The sequence below is a fragment of the Aethalodelphis obliquidens genome, unplaced genomic scaffold (genome assembly GCF_003676395.1).
Source record: "Aethalodelphis obliquidens isolate GAN/ISIS:26980383/991018 unplaced genomic scaffold, ASM367639v1 scaffold8, whole genome shotgun sequence".
Lineage (NCBI taxonomy): Eukaryota > Metazoa > Chordata > Mammalia > Artiodactyla > Delphinidae > Aethalodelphis > Aethalodelphis obliquidens.
In genome coordinates this window covers 56,455,002-56,468,706 of record NW_020837952.1, presented here as the reverse complement: position 1 = coordinate 56,468,706, position 13,705 = coordinate 56,455,002, and the positions used below count along the sequence as shown (strand labels likewise).

The 13,705-nt window shown below is 40.1% G+C and overlaps 1 protein-coding gene across 12 annotated transcripts in view; it reads right to left on the bottom strand.

Annotated features, from left to right (window-relative positions):
- TNRC6B (trinucleotide repeat containing adaptor 6B) overlaps positions 1-13,705 on the bottom strand; it is a 261,927-nt gene that overhangs the window by 138,862 nt on the left and 109,360 nt on the right. Inside the window, exon 1 of one of the 12 annotated variants that reach the window (XM_027107724.1) lies at positions 5,422-5,710. The exons of 10 other annotated variants lie outside the window; for them this stretch is intronic. In XM_027107724.1, coding sequence (XP_026963525.1) covers positions 5,422-5,426 — 5 coding nt within the window. In that variant the 5' untranslated portion in view covers positions 5,427-5,710. Of the gene's footprint in view, positions 1-5,421; positions 5,711-13,705 lie in introns of those variants that run through there. One more of the 12 variants, XM_027107731.1, reaches the window with a different exon arrangement.

Genomic DNA, 13,705 nt, shown 5'->3' with positions numbered 1-13,705 from the left:
ACTGGCCAGGCTCCTTGCATTTATATTCTTTCTAACTTCAGCAATGGTACCTGGAAAAAAATCTTCCTACTACTCCTATCCTAGCTCTTATCCCAATGTCTGGCAGGTAATAGGTATTCAAATAATTATTTGTAATGAATGAACAGATAAAAATTTTGTTTTTCTTTGAAACAAATTCCAGTCCAATGTCAATGAATGAAAGCTATTTGTCATCTATATTAATTCAACAGCATTGTATAAAGTGGGCAATTGACCTAAATTTTAATTTTATCTGTCTTTTGAGTCAGATAAAATTGTCTATTACCAGTTTGGTTAAATAGAGTCTACATGTGCAGGCTCAGAACAATGAAAATGAAGGAAAAAACACTGTATTTTATATTCTCCTTTGCGTTGTAAACTTTAAGACCAATTCATTTGAAACTGTTGAGAACCTTTAGATGCAAAACACAGAATGTATGAAAAGCAGCCAAGCAAATGTGGATACACCACAGAGGCAGAGCCCGAAGGGAACGGGAGAGCAGGGAGAGATGACCTCAGACCGTAGGAATGTAGGGACTTGAATAAAAGAAAAGGCTCAGCGCTGCCCCTGCCCTCATCCAGACTGAAGCTCTGGGCAATCAGTGCCCGCGCGTCATGATCCTGGGAGCCATGAGAGGATCAAGCATCTGTGGGGCCATAAAAGCCTTTCTGGTTTACTTAACAGAGAGAGAGCAAAGGGGAAGGAAACACTGAGCAACGAGACTAGGTGCTGGCCCCTTCATACAGCATTTCCCTTCTGCTTCCCAACAACATATTATTCCCATTTTACTGATTAAGAAACAGGGGCTTGGGCTTCCCTGGTGGTGCAGTGGTTGGGGGTCCGCCTGCCGATGCAGGGGACACGGGTTCGTGCCCCGGTCCGGGAGGATCCCACATGCCGCGGAGCAGCTGGGCCCGTGAGCCAGGGCCGCTGAGCCTGCGCGTCCGCAACGGGAGAGGCCACAGCAGGGAGAGGCCACAGCAGTTAGAGGCCCGCGTACCGAGGAAAAAAAAAAAAAAAAAAAGAAACAGGGGCTTATGGTCACATAGCTGGTCCTGGTGACCTTATACTCAGGTCTAATTCAAACACATTTTTATTGAGCACTTACTTGTGCTAAGCCCTATTCTAGATGCTGAGGATTGAGCAATAAGCAAAACACTACAGTCTGCTTTGGTTTGTGGGGAGTGATGTACCACACACAAATAATGTGATTGCAGATACTGACACAATTAAGGGGCATAAAAAAAAGTAAAACTAAGGGATATGATAGAGTAACTAGGGAGGCAACTTAAGTTGCAAGGTTCTCAGAGATAATTTAAAGGATAATTTTGCAGGCCTAGAAAAAAAAAAAGGATAAAGTGACTATCTCGTCAAACCTTAAATCGAAGTCTCTAGAACTACCAGAAGCAAAAACTTACCATCCATTCCCTGACTATCAGTAAGGAGACCATCAGGGGAAAGAACTATAGGTTATCCTAGTCATAACCCAAAGCAGTAGCTTCGACAGTCATCAGGTGGTAAATATTTCCACAGGAACCGGTGGCTGCTCAGGGCCACAAGCTGACCAAATGAATTCTTAGCTCCCCCTGCACCTACACCGGCAGCAGGCATAATAAATGATTGCTGAATATTTGAAGAAAGAAAGGAAAGCATGTTAAAATGTCACCATCGCGGGTTAAATCCCTTTTCAGGCCAAGTGGCTTCAATTCACCCCACCCACTCCACCACAAGTCTTAATCACAAGAAGGTGAGGGAAGTCGGATTAGTGTAAACCCTTGAACAATACTGTACTAGGAAACAATTAGCATAGGCTGCCCCACTCCCCAGCCAATGATCAGAAACCGCACCTTTAAATTCTGAGTTCCACTTAAAGAAAATCTAATAGCCAAATGATAATTAAAAATTAATAAGGAGTAATTATTTGGCTTCTTTAAATAAGGGTTCTCCTAATGCAGATACTCAGGCTACTTATGTACCAGGTACTTGTTCTAACTGTTGCACACATAGCACCAAGGTAAAGCCACTGGTTCTTTACCTGGGTATCTCCCTCATTAGATGGGTACTCCTTGAGGGGAGGAACAAAGTACATTCACCTGTGTTGCCTCAGGGCCTTGTCCAATTTAAACTGCAGAAGGTCAATGATCATACTGAGTTGTAAAAATTAAATTTCTCCAAAACTTTTCAGTTCTGGGGCAGCTGGGTAGGGTGAGGCCCACCCCTTACTACTGTTATCTGCTGGGGCCTGCTCTGCAGAACCTGAAGGTCTCATCATCACATATCACTCTTTCTGTGTCTCTTTGTAAGTTTAAGAGCTGGAAAAGCCTTAGAAGTCTCTGCTTCAAATTTTAGAAGTTGATTTTTAAAGGACTGTCCCGGTGGCGACAGAGAATAACAAATGGCCATTCAAAGCTGAACAACAGGGCTGAGTTTGCACCATATACCAAAGATGCCAATGCTTCCTTTCTGGCACACAGATGGAAGGACTGAAAAACAGTTTAAAAATAAGATACCACTTCTGATAAATAGGCGCTATCAATTTTTGTGATGCTTCAGTAAAATCTTAATAATGAATCTGTGACAATTCTTCCTGAGACAGAGTAGCCTTGTGAATAATGACATTAATATCACAAGTAGACCCAGCATTGGGGGTGGGAAGACTTCAGTGAGGACTATATTATTTTTCTCCAGTAAGAAACTTCCCCTGCATACACTGTCTCATTTTTAAAAACCACAACATGCAAGTTCTAATATCCCCGGGGTTTTGCTGGTCATAGCATCAGCTACATCTCTGAAGTTTTTAGATTCATTTCATGCTACCAACAGAAAGAAAACTTCAACAAAAGGCACAAATACCATCCATCTGCACACTTGATTTATTACTCATTTTTATTTGCTCCTGAATTCCCATAGTTTGGTGTGCCATAAGGACTGGCCCTGAAGGAACTTAGATCCAAAATGGCAGCTGAGCTTCTGAAACTCATCAGAGCCATAATGCCTAACATACGTGAAACCAGGTCTTATTTATCGCACTTCTCAACCTGTCTAGGAGAGAAGAATATTTACCAAAACATTTCAAAGAATCAGATGGCATTCTGTTAATGTTCATTATATCATTCTTCTTCTTGCCTAAGAGACCAGGCACCCTGCTTCTGGTCCCTCTGCTCTGCAAACTGAATTAAACTGCTATTCACATGTTTACAGTCCACAAAAACAATCTAATGGCAAAACATGGAAAGCTTAGGTTCTTCTCATTCTTCTTCTGTAAGGCCAACTTAGGAGATGGGCGTAAAATGAATCATCTAACAAGTAAAGCCCCAAATAAGCGCTTTCATTTTCAGAAAAAACAACAACAAAAATCAGAGCTCTAATTTTCCTTAGGTCTACCACAAAGCAACACTCCCTATCACTATGGTAATTTCTGTCTTTTCCTTTAAATTCAAGCTGTAAAAAAAATTTTTAAGAGACAAATTTGTTCCAGATTACCTCCTGACTGTAATGTTTCCAATCCCTCTTACACAAAAGCTGAACTTATACCAAAAAAATTTACACTGAATTTAAACCGTCACTTCTCTACTCATTTCCACTAATATAATAACATTAATTTTAGAAAAATAATAAAATACTTGCTCTTTACAGACAGAGGACTTTAATTATCTTTATGAATTCAAATGGAAAGTCTTTTTGTTAAATTAGCATGAAAGTCCCTTCATCTACACACAATTGGCCCAAAGAAACAGGCCATTTTCAGCACAAGAGGCCAATCCATTTTAACAGTGAATAAAGCTTTTGAAAGCACTACACACCCTCTTCCAGACTGTCAAATTTTCAAAATGGTCCAGCATTTTTTTTGCATTTTTTTAACACTTTCAGGTCCAGCAAACATCTTATAATTAGATTAATTAAAAAGGAAACAACAACAGCCAAAAAAAGCCACTGCTCACTTCTGATCAAAATTATTCCATTTATGCTTAATTAGCTTTAATCCAAGTCTACATATTTAATGATGGGGATATGACAATTCAACCTATTTGCATAGTTTAAATGCCCTTTCTAAACTATACTTTGTAACAGATTTAGAAAAATAGTCTGTTTCTCATGCCAATATGCTAAGGCATAAATCAGGAGGATACAAATTAGGAAGGGAAAAAAAAAAGAAAACAAGGCCTCTCAGAGCCAGGGATGTGCTGGGAGGCGGGGGGCGGGGGGGGGGTGCAATTTACCCGCCGCATCAAAACTACGATCCTTTCTGCCCACCAGACCGAGAAGCATTACATCACACTCTCACAATGATAGGGGGAGGTGGCTCTGAGAAAGCAAGTTTTCAGCCGCCTTCCCTCCCTGTTCCCAGGCTTTCTAGAATCCTGCATTAGGAGTAATGGAATTTAACTTCAGTGCACTGCACACACAGTTTCAGGGGTAACACATACAGCTACTTATTTAGGTGACCCAATATGACCACTTCACAATGGATACGTGGCTAAAACAGGCAACTACACACACAGATGCTGAATTTGTGCTGAAAAGCCCAGTTCATCTGTGTAAGATTAAACAGAAATTGTAATCTATGAGAAACGAATAAAGCCAATCCACAGGGAGAAACTGATAAAGAAATAATTCCTAATCGGGAGGAATAGCTGTTTATACCCTTTAAAACACCATGTTTACAAGATAGTCCCACCATTTGGTTCGAACCACAATCAAAATAAAAGCGCATCTGGCTGCATATTTGAGAACACACACAGAGACCCAGTGCAAATGAGCGCGCGCAGAGGAGAGGGGTGATCCACACATTGCTTGGGAGGTTTTCAAAGCAGGGGAATCTACAAACCCCAAACCTCCTGGTGTTCACTCGCCCCCAGCCTGATGTTTAAAATGGATCAGGTCTTATTTTAGGTTTTACATCTCTCTAGGAAGGATGGCCTAGCTTTAAAAAAAAAGAGAAAAAGAAAAAGGTTTTCCCGTGGTAGTGCTTGCCCTCCCAGATCCTTTGTCGGCCTTAGCAGCCGAAAGAATGCAAACCCATTTATATTTATGCAAATTTTTGCAGCAGATTTAAGGGGGCAGGGAGAGGTCTGTGTTTTTTAAAAAACCTCTTTCTAAATATCAAATTTCCAAATACTCGCAGCTTCATTTATTTGCAAGACAGAAACGATGATGAATATCTGCATATAAATTAAAAGTGCAATTAAATCACTTCAAAATCAAATATTTTACCAAGGCTTTTCCATTTCTAAAATGCCGAACCAAAAGTACATCACGGGTCTGATTTACACAGATTCACGAAATGTCTGAAGCCAGCCTCCACGCTAGACAAATGTCGATTTGCAACACCACTAGTGAAAACGGTTAGACAAGATCCATATAAATCAATTGGTTTTAAAAAATTGAAAATATTTACCAACCTCATAAAGTGCAGCAGTGCTTAAATCCAGCAAATTGAGGCATACAAGGTAGAAATGGAAATGAAAAAAGGTCCAAAAAATGATTTCTTTTTGTCTATCTGTTTTTTTGTATTTTAAATATTCAGAAACCAGCAGAGACTCTGTCGGCCATTTTGGCTTGAACTAACTCTCACACTCACTCTCCCTCTTGCTCTCTCTCTCCCCCTCTGTCTCTAAAGGAAACAGCTTTTTGTGACCTTCAAATAGAGGCGGATCATGTGACTTTGGGTAGGTTTGTCAATCAGGAAAGGGGAGGGAACTGGGGCTGAAACTACCTTAAAGGGAAAGCGGCCCTTTTCCACTCACTTTCATTTGTGAAACGCTGTTATCTCATACTCTCCACCTACACACACTGAATGTGAAAGTGGCAACAGCATAAGGGTAACAGATGAACAAAATATAAAAACCTTTATTGGTTTATAGAAATGTTCTCAGTTGCTAACGATTCTTACAGATCCTGGAGCTTGGCTCACTTGCTACAGTTATTCTCTGGATGTTTGGGCAAGCACAGGCTGGCAAACTACTCTTTAAAAAGGGGCTTAAACAACACCTTACCCAAACAAGAGACTTTCGTCTTTAGAGACTGAGGTGAAATATAGGACACAACTGATCTCTAACAAGCTCCTAAAATGCACAGGAAAAGACTGAAAGGAAACATACCAAAGTATAATCTGTGAATGCCAACTCAGAGAGGTTAAGTGACTTATCCCAATCACACAGCTAGACAGCTGCAGAACAGTGACTGGTTTCCCAGCTGAACTCCACATTTATTGTTTCAGGTGTATGTATGTTTGGTACCTCCTCCCCGCACCCCAAATAAAAACTATGCTACAGCACAGCAAGCTGGCAGATCTGAGTCACCTTTAATCCCCTCCCCCACCTGAGGAAGTAGCTCGGCAGCTGACCTAGAGTCAGCGCTAAAATTTAAAACCTACCTGGTTTCCCCCATTCCTAAGAGCCTTCTTCTGACTCAGTGCATCTTGCTTTCAACCCACCTAAGAAAACCACGCTGGGTTTGCGTCTCTAGCTCTGGGGCTAACAGGCTGTGTAACCTTAGTTAGGCAATTCCCTTTACCTTCCAGGCCTCAGTTTTCTCATTTGTGGAATGTAAGGATTGGCCATCAGTAGATGGTATCTTTGATTCCTTTCAGCCCTAAAACTGTACTCGGCTTCTTTGTTTTTAGCAGTTCTGTTTCATCTTATCCTTGCCATCTCAAAAGTCATTACCCCAGGAAAGTTTTCCTTGACCCTCTCCGTCTAGACCAGGCCTTCCTGTTCAACACTCCCATAACTTCCCTTACTACTTCTTCATAGCACCAGGCATAACTGCAATTTATTATTTGTCAAAGAAGTTGCTTATAGTTGGTCGTCCCCAGTATGTATAAGGACACATACCACATCTTCCTTCACTGCTGTGTGAGGCCTGATACCTACCTAGCCCCACACAGTAGGTAAATAAATGAATGAATTAATGACTTAGACCTCCATTCAGAAGTGCTGGGCTGAAGAGAGGAAATGTGCTATCCACATACAAGGAATAAAAGTCACATAGTTTCCAGAAAATCATCTCCATCTATTTGTTTTAAGGACTGCTTGAGGAAATAAAGTAACTAAAATCATAGAAAGCAGGCCAAAGTGCCCTGTGACTATCAGACTCCATCTATCTCTATGAACCAGAAAAGCTCAGATTCCACAGTGTGATTCTTCCAAATGAACTGGGCTGACCAAGCGTAATCTGACATGCCAGCCAGCACAGAAATGATGGATTCTGTAAGCCCAGCGTTCCTTGAAAAGGAACCTACGAACCCTTTCTAAATCCCACACGTTTGTCATCCTGGCTTCTGGGTCTTTATAAAGTCTCCCTCCTTCGCTTTTTCCACTGTGATAGAAGAACCAGAAAGGAGTTGTTTCAGGGCAGGCAGAGGCCAATGCCTAGATGATCTGGCAGCTTGAATATTTATGGCGTAAACGCTTCCACTGTCTTTGCACAGACCCGAGTGGAGTAGGAGCCAGGACCTGAACTGACAATTGAGATTGTAAGCAAAAGCAGGAAACTCCTAGGATGGAAATTTTGAACATTTAGTCTATTTTTATCCTTCCAATACCTTCCAGATGAGCCACGGAAAGTTTACTTATGTGGAGCATGCTCAACATGTTAAAATGCATGGAAATTGTACAGCTGCCTTGTTTTAATTTGTGATGGACAGAATTTCTTTATAAGACTGAATTTTGCCAAGTCTCCACTCCTCAATGCAGAATATTATCATATAAACGTGACTACGTGTTTCCTTGTGTTATAGCAAGCTGCACAAAACGTAGAGAAACAAACACATTTTAAAGCAAAATATTAGCTCTATTTTCAAATGATATGATCAATTATTTTCTTCAACCTCCAGGAATCTTTTTCTTGGTGAGATACCTCTAAACTTAAAATAATTAGTCCAATTGTTCATCTCAAAGAAAGAAGTGTAATAAATGCACTATTTCCCCTGTATTTCCAGGCATTTTGGACTTTGTGGTATAGTTATATTTATTGTACTGTTTTCATATTAACAATTAGACAGCGTTTTTAAATTATATTACAGGGCTTCCCTGGTGGTCCAGTGGCTAAGGCTCTGGGCTCCCTATGCAGGGGGTCCGGGTTCGATCCCTGGTCAGGGAACTAGATCCCACATGCATGCCACAACTAAAGATCCTGCGTGCTGCAATGAAGATCCCGTGTGCCACAGCTAAGACCCGGCGCAGCCAAATAAATAAATATTTAAAAAAAAAAAAACTGCCCTAAAAATAAATTATATTACAAAGTGAGGATACAAAGTAACAAAAAATGAGTTTACTTTTAAAACAAATAAACCTGAACTTATATGTTCAAATGAGTGTTATCTTTCAAAGTTGGCACCTTCGCTGACTATATAACCACTACTAAAATATTTCTATGAGGAAACATGATTGAAAAATAATGAACTGAACATATTTAACTCAAAAATCTACAAAATGAGTAATGAACTCAAAAAATAAATTAACAATGATAAAATCATAAAGAGTAGACTGAATCTTTATTGATTCAAAAAACTTTTGCTTGTTTTAAAATGAACCTATCTACAAAACAGAAACAGAGTCACAGACATAGAGAACAGACTTGTGGCTGCCAAGGGAGAGGGGTGTAGGAAAGGGATGGACTGGGAGTTCAGGTTTAGCAGATGCAAACTATTACATATAGAATGGATAAACAACAGGGAACCATACTCAATATCTGAGATAAACCATAATAGAAAAGAATATTTAAAAATTTATATATATGGGGCTTCTCTGGTGGCGCAGTGGTTATGAATCCGCCTGCCAATGCAGGGGACATGGGTTCAAGCCCTGGTCCAGGAAGATCCCACATGCCGTGAAGCAACTAAGCCCGTGCGCCACAACTACTGAGCTTGCACTCTAGAGCCCATGAGACACAACTACTGAGCCCATGTACCACAACTACTGAAGCCCGTGCACCTAGAGCCTGTGCTCCGCAACAAGAGAAGCCACTGCAATGAGAAGCCTGCGCACTGCAACAAAGAGCAGCCCCCGCTCATTGCAACTAGAGAAAGACCGTGTGCAACAACGAAGACGCAATGCAGCCAAAAATGAATAAATAAAAATAAATTTAAAAATTTATATATATGTATAACAGTTTGCAGTACAGCAGAAATTAACACTGTAAATCAACTATACTTAAAATTTTTAAAAAATTTTGCTTCAAAAAATAAATAACTGGGTATATACCTGGAGAAAACCATAATTCGAAAAGATACATGCACCCCAATGTTCACTCCAGCACTATTTACAATAGCCAATCAACCTAAATGTCTATTGACAGATGAATGGATAAAGAAGATGTGCTATACATATATATATAATAGAATACTACTCAGCCATAAAAAAGAGTGAAATAATGCCGTTTGTGGCAACATGGAGAGACCTAGAGATTATCATACTAAATGAAGTAAGCCAGATAAAGACAAATATCATATGATATCGCTTATATATGGAATCTAAAAAAATGATACAAATGAGCTTATTTACAAAACAGAAAGAGACTCACAGACATAGAAAACAAACTTATAGTTACCAAGGGGTAAAGGGGGGTGGGGGGGGGATAAATTAGGAGGTTGGGATTAATTTATACACACTATTATATATAAAATAGATAACCAACAAAGACCTACTGTATAGCACAGGGAACTATACTCAGTATTTAGTAATAACCTATAAGCGAAAAGAATCTGAAAAGGCATATATATATATATATATATATATACACACACACACACACACATATCTGTAACTGAATCACTGTGCTGTACACCTGAAACTAACAAAATACTGTAAATCAACTATACTTCAATGAAAATAATAACAATAAAGTTTTTAAATTAAGTTTTAAAAATTAATAAAAAATAAAATAAATAAATAAAAGTGGATAATCCTTTGGAAAGTGATCAATTAAAAACAAGAGAGGGGCTTCCCTGGTGGCGCAGTGGTTGAGAGTCCACCTGCCGATGCAGGGGACACGGGTTCGTGCCCCGGTCCGGGAGGATCCCACATGCCACGGAGCGGCTGGGCCCGTGAGCCATGGTCGCTGAGCCTGCGCGTCCGGAGCCTGTGCTCCGCGGCGGGAGAGGCCACAACAGTGAGAGGCCCGCGTACCGCAAAAAAAAAAAAAAAAAACAAAAAACCATTGCAGAAATGTGTTAGATAATTATTCAAAGAACTAGCCACTGAAACTACGTCAGGCCTAAGTAGTTTTCTTCTATCAAACAGATAATTTCATGTTATCTCTACTGTTCCCGAACACATGGAGACAGAAGAGAAAGCTTCCTAATTTCTTCTATGAGGCTAACATATTCCTGATATCCATCTGGACTCAGATGCGGTATGAAAAATAAAACTACAGACCAATCTTCATTTGTGAAGACGAACACAAAAATCCTAAGTAAAATATTAGCAAGTAGAATTTACCAGTTTTAAGAGAATAATTCATTATGACCATGTAGGGTTTATACCAACAACTCGAGGATTGTTAAATTACAAAATCTATTAACATAACTCTTCATTTGTTCAACAAGTATGTATTAACTGCTTTCTCTGTGTCTGTGCTAGGTGCTGCGGATACAGTAGTACCAAACAGGGTAGGTTCTCGTACACATGGAGCCAATATCCTCATGGGAGAAGGAAATTCACTGAGAAGGAAGTAAAGAGTTGATGGGATATGGAAAAACTGAGAGAGGCTCACTTTAGATCAGGTGGTTAGGGAAGGCTTTTCTCAGGAGGGGCATTTAAGCTGAGCTGAAAAGCAATTGCTTGAGTGTTGAAAGAACAAGAGGGATGATCAGGAGGCTAGGCCAGGTGACCAAGGGAGAGAGGTGGGAGACGAAGCCGAGGAGGTGAGAGGGGCTAGATCATAGTGGGTCTTGCAGGCCACAGAAAGGATGTTATTGTTAAGAACGGTGGAAAGTCACAAAAGAATTTTAAAGCAGGAGAGTGAACAGTGCCATTTTATCCATTACGCAGTCTCCACTTAATATCTCGGATCTACAAGCTTTTTAAGGGTCTAGGCAAATGTTTGGGACCTGAAAAAATATATTTACAAGTCCAAAATACAAAAAGAAAATTATAACCATAAAAATTAATAAATGCTTCAGTGTCCTTGGAATATAACACCCAACAATTTCATTCACTAAGTTGAGCATTTATAAGGTTTCTTTACATTTGAAAATAATTCTCACTTTGTAAAAAATACTAAATATGTTAATTATTAAGAAATCTTAGGTGATTACAAATTAAGTCAGTTATTTGTAGCCAAAGAATTTCAGAAGCAAAATTATTAAAATTCTTTTAACATACAATAGCAAAAATAAATAAAACCACGTATTTAATATGGGATGAGGGGCTTCCCTGGTGGTCCAGTAGTTAAGAATCCGCCTTCCAATGCAGGGGACACAGGTTCGATCCCTGGCTGGGGAACTAAGATGGCGGGGCAACTAAGCCCATGTGCCGCAACTAAGACCCAACACAGCCAACTAAACAAACAAATATTTTTTTAAAAAAAATATGGGATGAGGGTACCTTTTAATATGTTTCCTATAAAGTGGGACAAAGTCTCCAAAACCTCCCAAAGTAAACATTCCAAGGACCCATGGAGGTCTTACTACCACTTTAGGAGAGACAGAATCAGAGTTATGTGTTCAAAAGCTCATCCTGGCTTCTATATGGAGAATACACTACAGAGGACCAAGTGGAGAAGCAGAGACAAGTTGGAAGGCAACTGTGGACTTCTAGGTGCGGGAGTCAGATGGAGGTGGTAGTGGGGCTTCTATCGTAAGTTAGATAACTGGTTGTTGTTAAGAATGCAATCTGTGGGACTTCCCTGGTGGTCCAGTGGCTAAGACTCCATGTTTCCAATGCAGGGGGCCTGGGTTCCATCCCTGGTCAGGGAACTAGATCCCACATGCTGCAACTAAAGATCCTGCATGGGGGCTTCCCTGGTGGCACAGTGGTTAAGAATCCACCTGCCAATGCAGGGGACACAGGTTCGAGCCCTGGTCCAGGAAGATCCCACGTGCCGTGGGGCAACTAAAGAGCCCGCGCTCTAGAGCCCATGAACCACAACTACTGAAGCCTGTGCTCCTAGAGCCCGTGCTCTGCAACAAGAGAAGCCACCGCAATGAGAAGCCTGCGCACCACAACGAAGAGTAGCCCCTGCTCACTGCAACTAGAGATGGCCCGCGCGCAGCACCAAAGACCCAACACAGCCAAAAATAAAATAAATAAATTTATTTTTTTAAAAAATGCTGCATGCCACAAGTAAAAGATCCCGCGTCCTGCAATTAAGACCTGGTACAGACAAATAAGTAAATATTAAAAAAAAAAAAAAAGAATGCAATCTGTGACCATGAAGTATATAGTAAGGCCAATCCACCCTTTCAAAAATAAGACTCCAAACTCTGAACTCACTGTTCATTCAGTCAAGAACCATCTTTTAAGCATCTACTATGTATTAGATGCTGTGCTAGAACCAAGCCCAGGAGGGTACAAAGAGGACTTTAACACCTTGAAGGACAGAGACATGTAAATCCATAATTAAAATATAGCATGGTAACTGCCATAATTAAAGTATAAATTGAGATATATAGATAGTTACGCTATAAGAATACAAAGAACTAACTCCTGAGAGTCAGAAAAGGTTTCACAGGGGAGGTAAGATTTTAAACCGAGTCTTAAAGAATCAGTAGGAGTTTGTCGTGTAGAAAACACAGGAAAGGCAAAAGCTTTTCTAAGTCTTATCAACTTCAGTACTACCAAACGACAGCGATGAAGAAGGCTGATGAGAAATAAATGTAAGAACTAAGTTTTTTCAGAATTTTTATCCCCAACAAAGTCAGAAGGTATATAGATAGAAATAGTAGTCAAAACTACAGTGGAATCTCTAACACAACTAGAATCCAAAATCTTTGGAGAAGGTTAGCATTTACACTCCTGTTACACATTTATAAATTAGAATGCTAGCAGACCTTTTAAGGAACATTAAAAGAAAATTCTCAGATTCTTTAGAATCAAACCTCAAAAATCAAATTTGCATCTGGAGGATGCCTTCCTTGACACTCCTGTTTGAGTTCAGTGTCCTCCTCTGTGCTTCCTGGCACCCTGTATACGCCTCTACGGAAGCACCTTCAAACCCTACTGTTATTGTTACCCATTTACTTGGTGCTTCCCCCTCTAAACTATGAGCTTCTTAAGGGCAGGGTATATGGTTATTATTTCTATCTCTAGTACACAGGAGGAATTCAATTAATGTTTGCTGAATGAATGACCAAATGAATAAGCAAAAGAATGAATAGATGAATACTATTAACCTGGGTATTTATAAGAGGCAAAAGAAACAACACTTAACATCCTATAATTAGGAGATAAGACACTGGACAGTCAACAAGAAAGTAGAAGATAAATTGTTAACTATATGGTTCCAACCCTCAGAGAGACAGGAGTTAGAAAATTGAGACACTATAGCTCATTTGAGCTGAGTTTCAAAGGAAGGACAGAATCAGAATGGTCAAAATAGATGTTTCAGCAATGTGTGCCATCCTGTTGCTACAATGGTGTAGTTGGTGGGTGTGCCTGGGCCAAACAGTGGGGCTCCATGGCCCAAAAAGAGTGCTGAATTTTTACTGCACATGCTCAATAATCCATAGAGTAATGCTGAACT